The 21,537-nt window shown below is 43.4% G+C and overlaps 1 protein-coding gene across 1 annotated transcript; it reads right to left on the reverse strand.

The window, feature by feature from the left end:
- Positions 1–717: 717 nt before the first annotated feature.
- Positions 718–21,296, reverse strand: zfc3h1 (zinc finger C3H1-type containing). Its single transcript, XM_030770168.1, has 35 exons — positions 20,720–21,296; positions 18,533–18,982; positions 18,264–18,346; positions 17,402–17,708; positions 16,350–16,570; positions 15,912–16,035; positions 15,542–15,636; positions 15,045–15,230; positions 14,526–14,690; positions 14,212–14,349; positions 13,783–13,898; positions 13,491–13,634; positions 13,001–13,175; positions 11,812–11,937; positions 10,913–11,524; positions 10,418–10,527; positions 10,182–10,313; positions 9,971–10,092; positions 9,758–9,859; positions 9,377–9,499; positions 9,068–9,245; positions 8,663–8,849; positions 7,443–7,631; positions 6,768–7,005; positions 6,460–6,565; positions 6,156–6,354; positions 5,912–6,006; positions 4,842–4,949; positions 4,575–4,679; positions 3,933–4,098; positions 3,234–3,334; positions 2,767–2,868; positions 2,486–2,525; positions 1,879–1,941; positions 718–1,743 (listed from the first exon to the last, which is right to left on the reverse strand). Exons 1-35 carry the CDS (start codon positions 21,240–21,242, stop codon positions 1,606–1,608), a joined length of 6,069 nt encoding a protein of 2,022 aa, XP_030626028.1. The 5' UTR covers positions 21,243–21,296; the 3' UTR covers positions 718–1,605.
- Positions 21,297–21,537: the final 241 nt, after the last annotated feature.

Consider the following 21,537-nt stretch of genomic DNA (forward strand, 5'->3'; position numbering starts at 1 on the left):
GCTTGACCTACTGTATGTACCAGCTGTGAGAAAATCACGTCATATACACCACTGTCGTAGGATATCTGCAGTCTTTAGTGCTGGCAGGCACTTCTTTATTTGTCTATTCCCAACATTACATTTTTCCATCATTTTGGGATGTAAATTCGCAATTTAAAACATATTGCATGCACATTTGCAGTCATCATAAGTGAAATAATTGTATTGTATGATTTATATCCAAAGTTTTACTGAGGAGTTTGTGTTCATTGGCTGTATGTTGAAATGTGATTCTGTGTGACGCACTTCTCCAAAATGTTTCAAATGAGTGGGAAGAAATTATATTGCTTCAAATAACCAATATGGGAGGCAAAATGTTTTGTAATATTACGTACCACAGCTAACAGATTCAATTACTTTTTCCACCAGGTAAAACAGTTACATACACTACTCCTTTAAAACTAAAGCGGACACAAAGCAGACTCAGACACAATGAATACACATCACGCCAAAGTTTCTTTACAAAATAATTTAATAGAAACATTTCAAATACAAAAAAACAACAACAAAAAAAAACAAAACAGTGGTAAGATTATCATTCTTGGATCCTCCTGAATACTCTTTGATCAATATATAATTAATACGAATATGCATATATTTATATATATATACATATGTATATATATACACATATATATGTAGATACTCAAGACAAAAAAACCCCCAAAATTGCACATAACATTTATCTACTTATTGGAACCATTCCTCGACTAAAGGATGTGTTGTGAGTGCCATTTCTGGAACCTCAGACCAGGACGAGCACTGACTTTAACCAGTCTTTGCAGCAGTCTCAAAAAAAAAAAAACACCCAAAAAAACCACAGTGGACACTGATAACCCAAATAAAATACTTCCAGGTAACAGCCATGCTTTGTTTTTCCCCATGGCAAAGACATTTTTTTCCTCTTGGTTTTTTATAAGCACTTGAGAGATGTCGAAAAAAATCTTTTTTTTTTGAGGAGTCAATCTCTTCCTTGAATACACAGGAAAGGAGAAAAAAGACAAATGCATCGCTAGAAAGAAGGGATGAGGGAAAAGGTGGAGGAAACACTGTCTTCTTAAAAAACACTGTTGGTGTCAACATCGAGAGGGATGTCTTAGTCCATCAACTCAACCCCCCACGAGTGAACGAAAACGATTAAAAAAAAAAAAAGACATTAAATAAAAAGTGACGCAACAAAACGAAAAAAGGTAACATAAAAAAAATAAAAAGAGGAAATAGTAATATGCTGTCATTCGTCAAATCCATACTTACGTACATGATGCAAGGTGATTTAAGAGGCCCAGATACTGGACTGTCTGGAGTTCATAGTCTTCAAGGACTACCGTCCACTTTTTCTCCCTCTTTCTCTCTCTCTCTCCCTCCCTCTCTCTGCCTCCTCCCTGGTGGAGACACTGCATCGGGAGGTCTGAGAACTGGCCAAGTAAGTTAGCCTCCTGCACGCTAAGCTAGCAGATACGTATTGTTGAGGGGGGGGGGGGTTGTAAGGGGTAGGAGAGAGGTCAAATTGGAGGTATTTAATCTCTTTTAGGGGGTGGGGTGGGGGATGGAGGGGGGTTTAGGAGCTCAGTGATCCTTTCCTTCTGTTTTGCAGGGGCCTAAACTTAGAGGTTCACTTAGACTCACTCCCACCTCTTGGCACTTGTCAACAAGTTTTTTCAGTGTATCAGTTTTACCTCCTTCAGCGGCCTCAAACAGCAGACACTGTAAAAAGGGAGAGAGTGGGGGGGGGGGGGGGGGGAGCAGATGAGCATGCGTGGCTGGGCAGCCCAAAGCAATGAGTTCAAATCTGAAATAAGTGTGTGAGCGTGTGTGTGTAATTTTAAAAAGGTTAATTACATCTTTCCATAGAGTGGCACACAAGGGCAGCTTTTGGAGGGCTTGTTGATAAAGCCGCTGGACCTGAAGAAATGAATTAAAAAAAGAAAAAAAATGCACAAACACACCAGACCAAGGGACAATGAGTTAGTTCAGTGCTAGACAAGGACGGAACACACGCGCACATGCACACACACACACACACACACACACACATACACACAGAAGTGCGCACACACACACACACACACACACACACAAGCGCACACACACACACACAAGTGCGCGCACACAAGACAAAATGTCTATTGAGTTTCTAGAAGGGTTTTCCCGTGGCATACGCAAAACAGCAATCAAACGGACAAAAAGTTGTCATTCCGTCCCTCTGTGTGAGAGCCTTGTCCTTTAAGAACATTCTTACGGCACACTTTTTTCGTGCACACTGAACATATCCTGCTAGAAGGGGGAAAAAAGGCAACAGATTCCACAAAATAAAGACAGACAAATTATCGAGCAGCCAGATCTGGATGGAGATGGCAAGGTAAAACAGAGGGAGAACATCGGAGGCTTTTACGTATATGGCCCTGCTCTATGAAATCAGCTTCTTCCAGCCCACTGTTCCACTCACCTCAGTTCTTCCCTTTTGTTCCCTCTCAACAGCAATAGCTCTGGCAAGAAACACAGTGAAACAAGTCATCAGCCCAGCACACCTCTTCATCACCATCACAAATCACCACCACCATCATCATCATCATCAAGACTAACAAACATGAGGGGGGGAAAACTGCCCAAATACTCTGGAAAAAAAAAACAACAACAACTTGGCAACTTGAGGTTCTACATTTGAGATGCTGCTCGTGTTGTTCAGTGAGAAGTGTCCTTGACAGTCTAAACCGACGGAGGACTTACATTTCCCAGATGGCCAGAGCGTGTGGGACGCTACTGCTCAACATTTTGATTTGCAACTTAAGATGCTCAATATTGCCATCCCTCCACTCCAGCTGCAGCAACCTACACAACAACAACAACAACAAGCGACACTAACAGTCTGGGCATGACCACTCCTCTGCAGTACCATCACTGACTATTCACATCTCTGCATGACCTTACGAACATGTAGCATATGCAGGACTTGAGTTTCTAAAACCTTCTGCTAAATCCAATACAATTACATCAAACATGAAAGTAAATGAAAAAACAGAGTGAGTTAAGATGACAAAACAGGCATTATTTAAATAGGCAGAACGGTTGGATTTCCAACACAGGTAAGGATTGTTGCAGAAGCTGGGGCGGGGGGGAGGGTGTGAGGGAGGAACAGACTGAATTGAGGGGAACAATGTGTAACATGATTAGAGACCTGTGTGGCTATGGAGTACCTTATGGCCAGTTCAGTATTGGTGGACATGAGGTATCTGAGTCTTTCCAGGACAAGGGAATGCTGGGATTGAGGGAGACAGCCCAAATAGAAGGATATGACCTGCAAGGCACACAGCAAAGGGCTTCAGAAAGCACTATGAATGTAGAAATGTGATCCTTACACATGAAGACAAGGAAACGCACTTAAGACACGAGCATCCAACGAGAAGACGCGACGATGACAGATAGCCATGAAATTTGAGATACTTTTAGAGAATGCAAACACTGACTGGTTTAAGAAATGATGACCGGAGAAGAAAAGGATTAAGCCAACATTCTACTGTGACTGAGATGATCGGCCAGAAAAGCTGCTGCAAGACTGTAGCTAGAAGCTAGTAGGCTACCTTTGTAGCTGACAGTTAATTAGTTTGTCTTTCGAAATATTTCAATCTTTTAACCGAGCTTTTCCGAGTGCACCCTGTCTTGTTCTGCCTCAGTGTCTTCATAAATGGGAACGACTTTACAAAAAGAGGACCAAAAAAAAAAAAGATAAATATAGATGCAACCAGCATTTAAAGCATACGAAGCAATTACAGCACCATCCTGTGGTTCATTTTGATAGCTGGCCAAAACCTTACTCATCAAAATAACCACATTATTTTTGTTTTCCCTCATTAAGATAAACATTTTTTTTTTTTTTTGCAGCGCTGTCCATTTACCTTGTTGTGGAATCTGAAGCTGCTCCAGTACTGGGAGGTGCTGAAGGGCCTGGTCAGTCGGGTTGGCACAGTGAGCAGACACCTCTGGACCAGATCTGTAAACACTTTCAGCTCTCGGCCACCGGGCTGCGGCCCAACGATCTTACCACGAGTAAAGAGCAGATAACTGGGGAGAGAACCACAACAGCGTATTGGAGAGTTGTTTTCACCTAGGTTGTGTCTTTGGTTCGATGCAGCCTATTAGGAGTCTGTGACCACTCATCCCTAGCAAGTAGAGGTGTAATGGCTTTGTAGTAAAAGAAAGAAAAAAAAATCATGTTTCTATAGGTCCTTGGTTTAGTTCACAGTACACCCCCCACACACACACGTTGCTGATGTATAGGAGAACATTCCACACTGTTTGTGCTATCATTACAAATAGCACTAATCACAATTTACATCTTCAGGTCTGAGTACGCTCAATATTTTTTCAAGCCTAACAACGCTACAAACCAAACCGTAACCCTGAAAACTGAGCTACAAACCAAACCATGAATGGGCTGACCCATTATACTTCTACTAGCAACCATCAAAGAATCAACAGTCAGAAACTAGTGTCATCACACATCCTTCATTAAAAAGTAAATTTGCAGTTACACTTACTCAAGCCAGAGTTGATGTACAATCTCCAGTTTCATAATTGTGCCCAAAGCCCTTTCAAAGGCATCCACTGCTTCCCCAACACTGCCGTGAACAGACTGCCAAAGGCTAGGAAAGACATGACAGAGACCGTTTCAGAGAGGCTAGACTGGTTAAGTTCACAGAGAGGGGAACCATTTAACCAATGGCACGTCATCCAGACGTGATGTGTATGTGACTCCTGTATACTGTCCACCAGTCTAAGCAGAGCAGCAGTAGCATTGGTCTCACCAGTAGACGAGGTTCAAATACGGCAGCTGATTGCAAAGTTGACTGGCCAGTTCCTCTTTGATTCGCGGTACTCCTTGCAGGTCCTGCGAGTCGATTCCCAGGATGTGGCTAGAGAGAGAGAGAGAGAGAGAGAGAGACATGTTCAGTTTTCAGGTGGACAGCCTCCTCGTCACTGAAACCACACTGGACAACGTTAAGGACAGATACGGTTACCAGGAATCCACACTTTACCGCACTGGCAAACACCTGGAGCTTATCCTAATAGGTGTCAACTGTGTTCAACAGTGTGCAAAGATTTTTGTGCAGACGTGAAAGTTTGGAGATGGTACGACTGAAAACAAAACCTGCCTTTGGCCTCATTTATACTAGATTACAGCACAAGGCTACAACAACGGTCTGGTTACAGTGGAAAACACACAGACTCGTCTTCAACGTTTGTAAAGGAATTCGGTCTGAAGCAAATCTCAGAACACTGGTCCAGGTTCATTTCTACAAAGAATTTCTTAAGTGTCCTACACATGAAAAAAACCCAACATGTTCCACTATTCCAGGCCAAGTGAAAGGCACTGGTCTTCTGTGGGATATCAAAAAGGGCACATTTTCACTGTCTGTTCTGGAGAGTTAAGATCCAAAGACTTATACAGTAAACAGGCACAGGAAAGTGTGGCTCTGTTCTCTGGTCGATAATAGCATTGTTCACAGCCACTGTGTGTATGTGTGTGTGTGTGTGTGTTCTCGGCACATAAAGATGTGACTTCCTTTCAAAGTAAACATCCCACATTCATCACAGAGCTGTGCCATCAGCGCTCCTCAACGTTCTGTTTACAGAGAGGAAAGCCGAGCGATCCTAAAAGCGTGACGGAATTCTCCACTTGTCACAGAACGCAAACACACTAACTTCAAATAACAAAAAGACTAGAGAAGATTAACTAAACAACCGAGCGCGGAAACTTTTGCTGCGTGCACATTTGATAACATTTATTCGAATAAAAGACACAAAGAATGATTTTCTCTGCTGGAGGGTTTTTTTTTTTTTTTGGCTGTGTTTGTACTGTCGTGTACGGTCTTACCGAAGAACGTTAATGGGACACTGCTCACTCTCTGCGGTCTCGCAGAAAGACGTCATAAACTTGTGAAACAGCGGTTCCATGGTCCCAGACTTGTCCTGCACATCACAGAACACACACACACCAAGGGTGAATAATCCAATTCTCTAAGACTAGAGAGACAACTGTGGCCAACTGAAGCTAATCGAGGTAGATTCAAAACTAAGTCACGTAAGCGGTATCGAACAGGGGTTGCGAGGCATCGTACCTGAGCCACAAGGCACTTGCAGAGCTGGTAAAATATTTGAGCGTCTTGCGTGTTCTGAGAGAAGGCGTGGAGCCACACGGCAGCGGCTTTGTCCACATCTCCACTGCTCATGTGCAGGTCACTGAGAGTTTCCAGCAGGAGGCAGGGACAAGGAGCTGTCCTCAGCAACGTCTCACAAAGCGTCACAGCTTCCTGCTGTCTGCAGGTAACAGAAAACAACCACGAAAAAATATCACACCCCCAGAACAGGGCCACATAACACACCCAAAAGCAATACAACTGCAGAGTAAAATTCAGCTCTTACTTTCCCAGCGCCTGATGTAGCTTGATGAGGTTTCTGTGAAGAGGGAGACAGGCCAGAGTTCTCTCCCTCAGGGTCAGACTCCCATCGGTACAGTGCTGGACTGCATCTGAGGTAAAGAGAACAAAGACGTATATAAACCTATCGATCATATATAACGCTTATATAAAAACATACACAGTCCTCTCAATCAATTCATTATCAATTTCATCAGGGTTAGTTAACTTTATCAGATGTTAAGTCCCGAGACGCACAGTATCCTGCTATTTCTGAACGGGCGGAACATGTGCACATCAGTGAAGTTCACCGACCCTCGAACAAGGCCATGAGCTGATCCGGCGAGGTGCGGATGTCTTGGGACGAGTGCCAGGGGAAAAGGAAAGGTTCAGTGCAGACAATCCTAGAGGGGTTAGAGTTGGCTGGGTCGTACAGCGCGGAGGGGAGGCTGCCAAATTCCGTCACGTGGATGTAGCACAGCCAGGCCAGGCAGCGGTCTGACACTCTCAGCAGATCCACTACCCTCCTCTTACTGCTAGACCTCAAGGCATCCTAGCACAGAGAGAATGTGTGAGTTTCATCAGAACTAATTAAATGACAGTTTTGACAGACTTAAGCCATAAAACAACTGAGCTTCTGCGGGTGTAACAGAAAACATTTAATACTACTGAATACTAAACCCTCTCTCTCTCTGTGTATATTATATATATATATATATATATATATATATATATATATATACATACATACATACACACACACATATATATATATAAAATGTATTCAAGTCTTACAGTAGATCTAAGCCACAAATAGTTTGCTTGCATCTATTTTTGATGACTCTTGACTACAATTACCAAATTTTATCAGTTGGCAGGTTCAAGATAACAATAAAAATCTGGTGGATTTTGTGACATAATCCGTCCAGCTAAAGCTTTTCTCGATCAGAGCTTATGTGAGGAGCCTGATATTATCTGACAGGCGCTGACCTCCAGTATGACCAGGGCTTTCTGTTTCCTGCCCGTGAAGAGATTCAGCTGCACGCGGTACAGCAGAGACTCCAGCAGCCGAAAGGAATGGAGCTCAGGATCAGTCCTCTCCGCCTCTCCCACCAGGTACTGCAGCAGACGCTCACACACGCTCTCCTTCCGCTCAAACGTGCTCTCGATGTTCAAGTACTGCAAGAGAAGGACACCATTTTGATTCTAAATCTAAATTATGGTATAAATTCTAGGATCCAAGCACTAATTGGCCAGTGGGAGGCAAAAAATAAATGGTCAAAAACTGATCCACAGTAAGGAACAGAAAAGAAACTAAAAAAAAGAAGTCCAACCCTGTTGTTGCACAAAACCTTATAAAAAAAAAAGCGATGAAACTTACAAAAAAAAAAAGTACGCACAGAAATGCATGTTACTGTGATATTTCATGAACTGCTGAAAATGTATAAACTTCACAAAAAGAGCTGCAGTAGTGCACCCTACTGGTTAGTCTTTAAATAAGTGGGCATGAGGAGGGCAGAGTAAGGGCTGAAAATGTCACAGAAGACAGACAATTTATCCTGAATTCATCAAAGCCATCAAGCAGCTTCTACATCTGCTTCAAAAGGTGGCAACTTTGCATGATACAGAACAGGAAAGTGAATATATATGCATATTACACAGTGTTTTTCAGCTTTCCAATGGAAATATTTGTCCTCATTTGAGAGCACAGCTACATTTTGGTGAATTTTTATGTTTTTGACATTTTGTTTTTGGCTTTTTTTTTTTTTTACATAGAAATATCAAGATTTGCTGTGTTGTTGTGGCTCCCTCCAGTGGCAACTTGGACTCAACAGACAGAGACCCAGCCTTTGAATATCCTTACAAAATTACATTAAAAACCAAATATGTGTTCAGATCTACAGCCCTTTCTCTGAATCTTTGAGTTTTCAATGCAGACAATACAAGCATGAGACTATATATTGCCACTGTGGGGCCAGCTGCAGTCATTTTTCATAAGACTCTCTGAGAAAATGAGGTTCTGACTGTTAAATATTTCACCAGTTTTAAAGCTATAGCCCAATATGAGGCATATAGGTCAGGAGAAACATGAGACTCTTGATCTAACCAATAATCATTCAGTAGGAGTGTGCTACTTTCTTCTGTAAGGTTGAGTTAAGAGCAATTCTGGTTCGGTCATCAGCCAGAGTTAGTGTGGGACAGCCACTCACGGTCCACCAAACTTCGTAGTCCGGTGCATGGTCCACAGCCATATCACACATCTCCTCCACCTCCTCCCTGGTGCCACGTCGGGAGAACAGACTGAGGTAGTGACACCAGACTTCCGGGTGGTCCTGGTTGTCCTCAAGCGCGCGTGACAGCGTGTTTAAGGCAGCATCTAAACACTCAGTGGGCGTGCTAAAGGAGGGGGGAGAGAGAGTGACACAGAGAGAGAGCATTAAAGCCATGTGTATAATAAAATACATAATAAAAACACATTTATGGCATCCGCCCAATTTTTTTTCCATACTACTATATTCCTTTAATCTGTTCATTCTTACTAAACATCAGAAGTGCATTCAGCAGCAGTCATAAGAGAGACGACAGAGAGGCCTTTTGAGAGCTTCTGTGCTTACGTTTCTTTCTGACTGAGGTATTTGAAGGCCAGTTTGATCCACAGCTGCACATCTCGAGGGCTCTCCAGCACGCTGCTCTCCAGGTTGGAGATGTCGTCTGTTTCGCTGTCAAAGTAGCGTTTATCGTCCTGAGTCACACACGTGTCCAACGCAGCCCAACTCACCGAGCAGCGCTCGTCTGTAAACACACGAAAGCACCGATGAGTCCGTATGATTTTTAACAGAAAGTGCGGGTGTCTCTCTCGGAGGATTCTGATAAACTGATAAGGCTCCGAGTGGCCGTGAAGTTTCCGTGGTGTTGGTTCTGACCGTATTGGACGGGGGTAAGGCTGTCCTCCGCGTCCTCCTCGTTGTCCACTCCACTCTTTACTTTAGGCTTCTGAGGTTCAGGTCTCCATTTTCGTTTCTCCTTATATGTGGTGTAGGGGGGGACTGCAATAAAGGACAGGACGTTTTTTTTAAGCCTTTTTTTTTTTTTTACTTTGACAGAGGTTACCCACCACGAGAACCACTGAATTGAGAACTAAAGGTTCCATTTGTAATTAATTAAAAAACTAACACAATGTTGCTACTGTAGAAACCACCCCAATTCAAATGCAATACACAGAAAACATGAATTTATCTGTATGGGGAAAAAAAATCAAATATATGCCTTATATGTTGACAAGGGACAGTGAAGATGGTTCTTACTATGGTTTAAGCTCTCATTCACTTTGCTGACAAGCAGAACAGCCTTTTGGTCCATTCCCATCCGGTCCTTGTTGGCTCCAAACAGCTTTTTGAGGTATTTTTCTTCAAGGGGGAAGACAAATAACAAAGTTAGCCTTGGAGAGAGTCTGTTGCCATGGCGCATCATGAGTTTTGCAGATACAACGCATCATTTCAAGAGCAGGGGGCAGGTACCTGTAGCACGACTGATCTCATTGGTGGAGCTGTTCTCTGAGCAGCCGATAAGAGGAAGACTATAGGACAGGATGTCCTGAAATAACTGGTTTCCACTGAAAGTGCAATTTCTCATGTGCTGCCTGGGAAAATAAACAGAGGTTAAATTGCATTGTACAACGGAAAGACAGTGAAACAGAATGTTGACAAGCACGTCACCGTGGGGACATACCATTTACAGTCGTCATCATTGCACGTGCCCGTCAGGTCAAAACGACAAAAACACTTTTGTGCGTCAATGACGTTGCTAAAGGAGACGGAGCTCAGTGATAACTTCTCCTTGGTCCGGAAGTAAGGGCTGAATCTGTGGGGAACCAAAATGAGAAAATGTGATGTCAATGGAAAAAATAAACAAACAAACCCAAGACTGTTTACATACTACGAAGGAACATCAGAGAGGGTACGAACCTGTAAGATTTGAAAACTAACAACGGACTGCGATATGGTCCAAAGGAAACTGGTTTTAGATCTCCACGGTTCTGTGGAACTGCCATCGGGTCAAAATCCACTTGGAAAACCTATGACAGGACCAGAACCACAATGATTGATCAAACTGGTAGCACATAATGGTCATTTTCTTCAACCTAATTTCACCCACAAGGTTTTTTATTCTTTCGTATGCAGCATTCTGTACCTCTGCATATGATGACTATGTGTTTATAATCACCATATCTTTTCCAGTCTTTCATCACAAAACAGGCAAAGTGCTTAAGAACCTTACAAACCTATCATGTGCTAACAGTAATGTAAAATAAATCATATCTGAGCCTCTAGCACATTATTAGGTAACAATTCCCCTAAAAATCACGACACACAATATTCTGTTAACACACACACACGCTGCATTCAATTTAAGAACAGCCATGCTAAGCAAAAACTCAATTATTATCTAAGGAGCTTTACCTTTCCACTAGGGGGCATGGTTTCTAAGGCTCCCTGTAGTGTGCGTAATTCATCCTCTAGGAGCTTCCCCAGATTTGTGGGCTGCTGGTACCTTCTCTTCAGGTCTTCCACATTCAGCCCCAGGAGTAGCTCTGGGAGGCAGGCTGCAGGGGCATCCCCTTGGGTGGGTTTACCTGGACCCTCTTTGGCCAGAGCGGAGGGGACTGGCGCAGCGGGAGCTTGGTCCGAATGTCCAAGCTTTGGCTTGGTGAAGGATCCCGACTCTCGGAATGACCGGCGGCGGCTACCGGACCCGGTCGCAGCGACGGCGGCGCCGGCGGCCGGGAAGAGCTCTTCCTCCTCAGCCTCGGTGTCCTCGCTGGCCAGGGTCAGCTTGTCCTGAGTCAGGTCGTGTAGAGAGGGCTGGGACAGGGGGAAGGAACGGGAGGGGGGCTGGGGCGCGGCTTGGCGGGGTTCGGCCTGACGGAGAGCCTGGGCCTCCTTCAGTTTCTGGATCTTGAGCGCGTATTCGGACTCCAGCTGCTGCAGGCGTTTTTTCTGGGCGATGAGCTCAGCATAGTGGCGTTCAGAGCCCACTCTGGGCGAACCCTCAACTCTTAGCAGTTTACTAGGCTGAGAGACCAAAATGAAATTTTAGTTTTTGACCAAAAAGAAACTCAAGGAATCAGTCAGGTATTCTAAAATAACAAGCTTAATGAAAAATGTCTAAAAAAGCATCATAATACAAATGATAATTGAATGGGATAAAAAGCAACATTACATCTGCATGTTGTCCATGTACGTGAGCAATTTGGGCCACATGTCAAATTTATCATTATAAAGTCTTGTCGAGTGCATGAGCAGGATTAAAATTTGGGAAAGCCCTGTGGTTTTGCAGGAGGTGGGCAGGTGGTGCTTACCGAGAGAAGAGAAGAAGCGTTCTTCCGTTTGTGGCCGCCTGTGTTTGCCTGGACCTGGGCCAAATCTCGCTCCAGTCGCAGAGCCTGGTTCTTTTTCAAAGCCACACGATGCTGAACACGGTGGACCTGCAGGAACACACACACACACACACACGTAAGTGCCGAGTCTTCAGACGTAGAAACGACAAACTAGCTTTGTAGATCTTAAGATCTTGAAAATGTATGTCCCTGCTTTTTATTAAGAGGGAGATGGGACCCATGGCATGTGTGAGCAGACAGTCTTCACAGTTTACCTTGACTGATGAAATAATCTAACCGTTGACCTTGATCTGATGAGATAATCTAACTGCTGTTTTAATAATAGAGGAGAATTCCTTGCTCTTCCAGTTAATGATAATTCTGTTTACCTCGTTTGCTCAAATATTTGCAATTTCTCTGTATTATCCTGGCAATCATATCTGGGATGATTTTAATACCTTCACGGTTCATGCACACTTGCAGAATCTGCATGTATGTCTTTAGTAGGAGACGCATATCTGTAGAAGATTTAAAAATCTTATAATGGACAGAATTCTCTCAAACAGAACAACTTAAGTAAGTAAGACCAAAGAGGCAAGATGAATAAAAAAAAAACCTTGTCGAATTCAAAGACTGAATGAAAAGCCAAAGTGTGTTTTGTGCCAGAAAGTTTTTATCTGGCTAAATGTTAATATGTCAGACATTCATTTGCTGACCGCAATTATACTGTCATACTGGCAAGTTGAATTGCCCTTTGCTGGAACGCGTTCATAAAGCAGACCTAACATGACTCACTGGTAATCACTACAAACCAGAGGAGGAAACAAAACTGGACAATAACGGCAATTCTTTTTCCACTGCTGCTGCAGCTTCCTGTACTTCACATTTTGTATGTGTTCAATAAGGAATGAGTGTCACTTATCACAATGAGTCCCTATCAAATTTGTTGTCATTAAAAGATTCCATAAAGCCATAAAAGCTCAGGCCTTCAGGATATTCCATACTATTTTGGATCTGTCCATATTTAAAATGCAGAAAAATATCTGACTACAATCCACTATGTCCCCATGTGCTCTCAGCTTCCACTCACAACAACGCTTATTCAAAGTCAAAGTATGCGATTAAAATCAACATGACATTTTGTGTGCTTGTACAGCGTGGTGAAGCCGACCTGTTCCTGAAGTTTCTTCAGCAGTAGTTTGTTGGCGTTGACAATCTTCTCTGAGGCCAACAATTGTTCTTTGAGCTTTGCCACTTTAGCCTCAGCAGCTTTTAACGACTCCTTCTTCTTCACCTCCTGCTGGAGGAGGTGCTTCAGCAGCTGTTCATCTTTCTGGAGATGCGCTCTGGAGAAAAGAGAAAGGAGGGAAAGAAAAAACCCAGACGTTTCATTGAGTAAATGTTACTGTGTCCTCATCTCTGAATGGTGAAGACACATCAAATATATGGGAGAGGCATACCTAAAACTGCTTTTCTGTAAGTTCAATCAATTCACTGCAGCAATTTTAAACTCCCTGAACAATAAGGGCTATATTTGTGCCAAACAAAAATGAAATTAACAGAGGCATTTTAAAACTATAAAAATGTAACCTTAAGCAATTTTATTTAACGATTTTTTTTTCAGAACAGAATTGATTTCATGAGGCAGTGTGGTGACTCACTTGTGTTTGATTAGTTTGTCTTCTGCCTCTGCCAACTGTAGACTGGCAGCTCTACCAGCTGCCGCATCCACCTCAGTGTCGGAGCCAATTGGAGAGAGGACGCCCACCACCGGGCTCAACTTCAGGACCTTCTGTTTCTCCCGACTACAAAACCGATGACAAGAATGAGTAAGAGCAACGGAAAACTTCCCATTTCAGCCATCAAAAATCCCCACTGTTCATGATTCATGCAAACCATTTACAAATATACAAACGTTGATACAGAACTGGTCTGTTCACTTGTAAATCATACCTAGCTATTTCCTCTTTGAGCAGACGATATTCAAACTTCTTCTCGTCGGGGAGGGTATCTGGAGTCTTGATGGGGTTGTTCTCTTTTTCTGATATGGATCCTTTGGGTTTGGCTGCCTAAATCGTTAAAAAAAAAAAAAAAAGACAATTTACTGAGTTACCTCCACCTCATTCAGACCTTAATGAACATTCTGTCAAATTAGCATTAACTGGTCTAGATGCCATTCCTGCTAGAGAGCAGCTGGACTGTTAGTGCCGTAAGCTCCTCAGCAGATGGTTCAACAAGCAACAATAATTCAGAGGTAAAACGTCATGTCGCCTGCCTTGTTTTGCAATGCTTCACTTCAGGTTGTGCTGGCTGCACTGCACGTCCCTTTCAACATTTAGTTTACTGCTACACAAGCTCTCTCCACAACACACGCACACACACCTCGGCTGTTCTCCGGGCTTCTTTGATCATGGATTCCAGCCCTCCGAACACATTCTGAATGGAGCAGGAGGCCTCTCCGTCTGAGTCGCTGTCGTCAGAAGCATTCAGACGCACGACCACAGCTTTGTGCTTGGGCAACTGCAGCACAGATTTAATGTGACATTTAAAAAAAACAAACAGTTAAAACAGGTTAAAAAAAAACAAACAGTTAAAATAATTACGATATTTACGTGCCTGTTATACGTCGTGTCCTAATGACGCGTTTTATCACGCTCTGTGTTATCATTGTTCATAAAATGCTCCCTCAGACTTACCATCAGCGGTGGTCTAGGTGCAGGGGGCCCACGTGTGAATTTGTTGGGGACCCGTGTTTGGGGGACCACCGTGTTGAGGTTGACGGCGGTGAGGTTGCTCCTCGGTAGCACTTTAACGGCAGCTTTCACAGCAGGAGAAGGAGGTCCACTGTTATTGGACGTGTCCTGTAACAATTAAATCAGTCACGCCAAGTCAAACTCAAGGTAATCCATCACTCTCAAGTCAAACTCCTCAGAGCAAAACCAAGCTCTTCTAAAATAACAACAGAAAGGATTTAAGAGACCACATCAGAGTGAAATTTACAACAGCACTGCTGCAGTCATTTCCTACACAAGGGCATATTCAAGATAACTGGCACGTGCTACCCAAGCCAAAGTTTATACCGATGAAATGCCTTCAATGGGCAAACAAATTCCTTACTACTCAGCTCATGCTCCCATCTCTGAGTTAAAATGACTCTTATACTATGACACTGGAGGAGAACAGGAGGCTCAACGGACAATGCCCTGTCTCTGTACCTCAGTTCTGAGTGCTCTCTTATTGGCCAGTGACTTCAGCAGCTCCTCCCTCAACAGCATCTCCTCCTCTTCTTCCTCATCAGCAAAGGGGGGTTTGGGAGGCTGCTCGGGTTCATCGGGCGGAGGCAAAGGTGGCAGCGGAGGAAGAGGTGCTGCTCGGGCGAGGGTGAGAGGGTCCAGGTACTGCTGAGGGGACACAATCCATTTTATGACCACATTTAACTGCTAACAGCAGTTGCTAAATTATACATGAATCTTACAAATTTCTAGACCCTAAGAACCAGTCCATTGTTTTGTCAAATGTGGATAACTGGCATACAAATAGCTCACTGCCTGAGGAGAAAATATGAGGGAAGTCTTAATGTATTATAGAGAAAAAAAAACAAGGAGGGGAATTTAGTTCCACTCATATATGGAAAAGATATGTGTACTCTGACCGTTCACACATTCTGAAAGATAAAGTGCTCGGTAAAACAGGATGAAGAAGCTCCACTGACCACTGTGAGAGGAGACACGTCCATAGAAAATGCCGGAGCGTGAATGATATATGCTGATGCATCAGTGGAGAAAGGATCATGTGCAGGAGAGGCCGCTGCAAGAGGAAAAAATGAAACAAACATTTGAAAAAAATATGTTCTCTTCTAATCCACACCACTGTGTTGTCTGAACCTAAAAAAAAACCCACACTTCACATCCAGCAGGGCACAGATATCATTTTGTCTTCACATTGTTGTACTCTTTAATTATGAAACTTACAGGTGCAAGAATAAACACACTGTCTTTAAAGAAATTCTGCTCCCTTTCCAATTCAAACTTAGAAACAAACCATGTAAAAAAAAACAAACAACAACAACAAGGTCAGGGTACCTGGTGAGTTGGTTTCACTGTCTGTTTCCATGGCAACTTCATCATAGTTATCATACTGGTAAAGGTTCCCTGAGTTATCAACTCCCTGTTTGCTCAGGGACTTCCTGTGGTCTATATCTGCAGACTGGAGGAACAACAGTGTGTGAGAACCACTGGCATCAAATCCAAAGCTATCACAGCATGAACCAATCAGCAAAATCAGACACTATTCAGACAGCTGAATGGGTCTTGGCACATCTCTGCAAGACATATAAAGTTAAACTGTTCAACTGTTCACAAGGACTGTGAAACATAACTCACAGGAAAATGCGAATGGCTTCTACAGGACCAAATTCAATTGTGAGCTTTCTTCAGACCAACAGAAGACATTAAAACCTTCATTTGGTGCACACACACACACACACACACACACACACATGTTTTGGCATGCTCTCTGACCTTGCTGCGGGAGCGGTGTTTGTTGCCGCCCACCAGTTTCATGAAACGGTTGTATTGCTCATCCTGATTGGACAGGTCGCGGATTTTGCGGATCTCGTCCTCCCTCTTTCTCCTCTCCTCCTCTTCCTCTAGCCTGCGTCGCTGCTCCTCCTGCTCCCTCTGATGCTGCAGCTTCCACGTGTGCACCTGCTGCTTCCGCCACGCCTGCTTACCCGCCGACCCTGGATACAAGAGTAACCGTCCAAGAGATGAACCCGGCATAAAGTTCACTAACAATCCACTAATCTATCCTGTAATAAAATCACTGCTGTGATTGATCTCGACAGTTCAGGATGGTTCTCATCACGAGATGCTACTTAATCCTCATTTTTAAGTGATGTTGCTCTAAAACACAGGCGCTGTGCTGATAAAACACAGATATCAGCTAGAGGTCGGGCATGCAAGATGGTCTGAGCTCAAGACGCATCCGACTCACAACTACAGATCAAAACCTACGAATTCTGATTTATCAGCTATTCAGTGTAGACTGAAATTGAACTAGTGGTGCAGGCTGGGTTAAACATTCTGGTCTTCTGACTTTTTGCAGGTGTACATGTTCACGTTTAGTGAAATCACATGATGTGTATACATACACCTCAGCATCTTTCATGATGCATTATCCGACATTTACAATGACTACCCGATCTTGACTAATATCCATCAGTTACATCTAACAGACGACACGCAAATGACAAGACTCCTTATCACTGTGTGCTGACTCATGAGAATCATAAGCCTATTTATATAACCCCTGTCATCCTTCCTGTCTCACTCTACACAGCTGCTCTCCACACACAGTGGCCTGAGAGCAGGAGCTCATTTCAAAAGATTGTACTGTTCCCTGCCCTCTAAAACACCAAGATACCAATTTGCCTGGACATGTGTATCCAACAAGACATATCTTCAAGACAGAAGAAACATAACAAAAGGTAAAAACCAAAAGCAGTCACAACTACAGCACTGACGAGGCTCCTTAGCCGAAGTGAGATGGTACAGTGAGTTGAAGGTCTTACCTGGGCTTGCAGTTTTTTTCCCGGGGTGAGTTTTTGGCCCGAGCTTGGCAGCGGCTTTGCCCCTTCCCTGAGGCTTGCTGGTCAATCCAGCTCTCGCCCTCTCAGCTGCCGCGGACCTGGTGGTCATTTTGGCTCTCTCTGGAGGAGTGCTGCTTTTTTCCTGGGAGGCTTTGGCCTTGGTGATTTTCTCTTTACTCTCCTTCATCACCTGCTGCTCCTTCTGCTGCCATTTCCGACTGGCGGACTGCAGGGCCAGGAGACGCAGCTGTAGCTCCGAAAGTTCATCGTCGTCATCCTTTCCATTGACCTGCCCGCCCCCCCCAAAGAAATAAAAACTTTTTATAAAAAAAAAAAAAAGGTCACGTCTCTCCACGGCAAAGTCACCCGAAAAACTAAAGACAAAGACAAAACTACAATATCTACATGATCCCTCACAATGTTTCCAGAAAATTCAGCACACGAAAAATACAGTAACAAAGTTCCAGGTCCATAAGTTCCTGAATACAGTGACACCAAGAGCAGCTCTCCTCTTGGACATATAGATAAGGGTAAATGGTACATTCCTTTTTGGTAAATACCAACCACTCCACTCCTGCAGGGACTTGACATTTAAGCCCTGGTCTTACTTTAACCTGGAACATTGAGGCCTTACCCTGCTCATTCCTGACACATTTTCACTCTGACCACATGCATATCCTGAGCCCCTAACTCTAAACACAACCCTGAATCCAGACAAAAAAATCTTACTTCAAAAGGTTATGACTGTCTCTCTTGCTCTCACACACACACACAGATACTTTTTCAAAGACGCGGCACAGGTTGCCAGCCTCCTGCTAAAATATACTACCAACACAACTCATACCTTTAGGGGAGTGCCATCCGATTCTTTGCTCACACAGGATATATTCATGTCAGATTCGGACTCTTCTTCATCATCCTCCACTTCTAAAGATCAAAACAAGTTAATGTTGTAAGACAATCACGAGCTTAGAACACAATTGATTGTAGATGTAAAACTCACTGCATTATGAAACAAAAAATGTTCTTATTCAAATAATTCTGATGGTTTTCTGAAGTGACACTGTGCATTATTACCATGTGCCGTTTTTCAGAGCGGTTACAAATCAGTACCTTTGTCCTTTTTTAACTCTTCTTCTGGATCCATTTCGTTCTCTTTTTTCTCGCCCTCCTTTTCCTGAGGCTCCTTGTCAGTTTTGGCATTGAGGGCGTCCATTTCGGCAGGCCTCAAGAGTTTCTGCCTCAAAGGTTTGAGGTTGAAAGCCTGAAAGACTTTTTTCTCCGCCTTCTCAGGACACAGAGGCTCCGCTGTAGCTGCCTCATTCTGAATACTGCCCGTCTCTGTTGACGGTTCTAATGTGGTAATACTCACGGCGGCCTCCGTCTGAGGCGACTCGTCGCTCGGCTCCAGTGCCATCTTCTCTTCTTTGCGGATACATTCCAGTTCAAGCTGAATTTGCTTGTATTTCATGAGCAACATCTCGAAGCTCTCATCTTCTCCGTTTTCAGGTTTAGCTACACTGTGTACCGGTTTTCTTCCCTGAGCTCTGCCAAACAGCTTCTCTAGTATCAAAAGTTAAGGAAAGTAAAACATCAGATTTTCATACAACTCATATTTTCCAAAAATATGCATTCGGCTCGTTAAAAATCCATATACTAAAACTAATGATCTGAACACACGTGTAGAGCTAAACATCAAAACCGGCTTGGAAAACATATTGTCTAAAATCCGTCAGAGGATCCCCCTGAACAGCACTGCAAAGTACACAAATGGATCTATCTAACAGAAATGAAGGCTTTTCAAATTTCCTGATGCTTCACGCAGGCAAGACTGAAACGCTGGTCATTGGTCCCCCTTTGCATAAGCATCTTTTTAGTGATCTTACCCTACATTTTGACAACTGCATCATCTCTCGAAACTCTACAGCCTAAAACTTTGGCGTGATTTTTGACTCTAGTCTCTCACTAGTCACTCATCAAAAGCACAACTAAAACTGCCTTCTATCACCTCCGTAATATTGCTAAAATTAGGCCCTTTCTAAGTGTGGCTGATGCAGAAACCATTGTTCAAGCATTTGTCGCATCTCGGCTTGATTACTGCACTGTTCTGTACTCTGGTCTGCCTGCCTCTTGTACCAAAAGTCTTCAGCTGGTTCAGAATGCTGACCAGAACAAGGAAGTTTGACCACAATACACCTGTCATGGCTTCCCTTCATTGGCTCCCAATTCATGCAAGGGCAGATTTTAACGTCCTCTTATTGGCATATAAAATTCTACATGGGCTCACGCTGGCCTCCCTATCCGACTTAATTACAACCTATAACGCTCTTTGCACCCTGCATTCTCAAGATTCTGCATTATTAGTCGTTCTAAGAGTTAAAAAGAAGTCCACTGGCTACTGAGCCTTTTCCTACCGCTCTCCCTTCCTCTGAAATGGTCTACCTACCTTTGTGGTGGATATGTAAAGCCCTTTGAGACTACAAACGGTTGATACTGGGCTCTAAATAAACATGTATTATTATTATTATTATTAAACAAAATATGCATCATTACAGGGGCCTACTGCAACATATAGAATCACATTTCACTATGAAATTCGAAGTTTTCAACTCATCAGGGCTCTGGGAATTTTTAACTGATACAGTAGTTCTTCCCATCATTCTCACATTTTGCTTCTCAGTTATTCATTTTCCCACGACCTTTGGTAGAATGTACAAAACTTAGCAAATACTCTGAGAGCTCATGTGAACATGACAATAAATTTCTGTCGTCTGCTTAACACTAAACACTAACTGCAGTTACTGTCACGTTGGTGCCATGTGAACGGATACATAAGTTCAGTAATGTGGGGTGGAGCTCACTGATTGTATCTCCATATAAATTTATGTAAGCAGGATTGACAGTGATTTTAAACTTGATTGTTCCCCACTTGCAATGTACAGTGTGACAAACCACAGAACGATTTACCAGTGTGAGGAAATACTTTGACATGTTTCAGTAAATAAGAATAAGCAGTACTCTTACGTGAAACGGGTATTATTAATAAGAAACCAGCGACACTAACACTGGATGACATATGAATATTCATCTGAGAAAAGGCTTCGGGTCCATGTGTAGGATGACACGCTTCCTGCTGGCAATGGGGCGGGCGTAATTTGCCTGTTAACGCAACTGTACAAAGGCTGGACTGAAAAATAGGCATCAGAGAATGACATGTCAAAATTTGGAGTACTTGCCACATGAACCATTTAACATGAACCAAAATAAAAAACAACAACAGCTTAGTATGTGAAAGGATACGTTTTCTCGTGGGAGAGTCATTTCTATTAGCATGATTATCTCCAAATAAGAAACGACCCTGGGGAGGCCTTCCATTCTCTCGCCCTACCCCACCTCCTCTCCCCCAGTCCCCTCGTCCCTCGTTTGATTTCCCTCGATACTTGAATCTACCGAGGGTGTTGTGACTGCGTTCCCAGAAGCTTGATCGAGGACTCGGGTCACAACTCTGCCCTGACTGTAATCGGTCCGGTCCACTGGGTCCAATCTGTTGCCTATGACAAGGGGGAAACGGACCGTGCAAGGGAGTTGCGCGATTAAACGGCATCATGGCACGAAAGTCTTGAGCCGGACCCATAATAGGAATTTGATTTCGAGGTGCTGATTTCGGTTTCCGTGAACATCTTATGGAGGAGCCAGTATTCGTACTGCTAGGCCTCATACCCTGCTCAGAGAGCTGTTTTTCATCCGTTTCATCGTCGCATATTTCCCCGTCTTCGAGCTCCCCTTCCTCCCTCGGCGATCGACAGTTTGAATTTAAATCCATTATATTTATCTACGTTAATGATCGTGTTATATAAAACTAGCGACAATTTCGGAATTTATGAGTATTATGTACGTCTCTTCTCTGACTAGCTTACACACAGCTTCTAAGCTGCTAGCTAAGCAGCTCTGACTGACTGTGACGTTATTTTCTCCTTGTACCTTTCCCTATTTGAGTTCTCGCTGTCGCGATATTTTGCATGTAGGTTCCCTGCAGAGGAAATTACGGTATTTTCTAACGTTTTGTGGTCCAACAGAGAAGCAAATATTTATAAACAATAATACTAACACGTTCTGTG

This window comes from Chanos chanos, chromosome 1 (assembly GCF_902362185.1).
Source record: "Chanos chanos chromosome 1, fChaCha1.1, whole genome shotgun sequence".
NCBI classification, from domain to species: domain Eukaryota; kingdom Metazoa; phylum Chordata; class Actinopteri; order Gonorynchiformes; family Chanidae; genus Chanos; species Chanos chanos.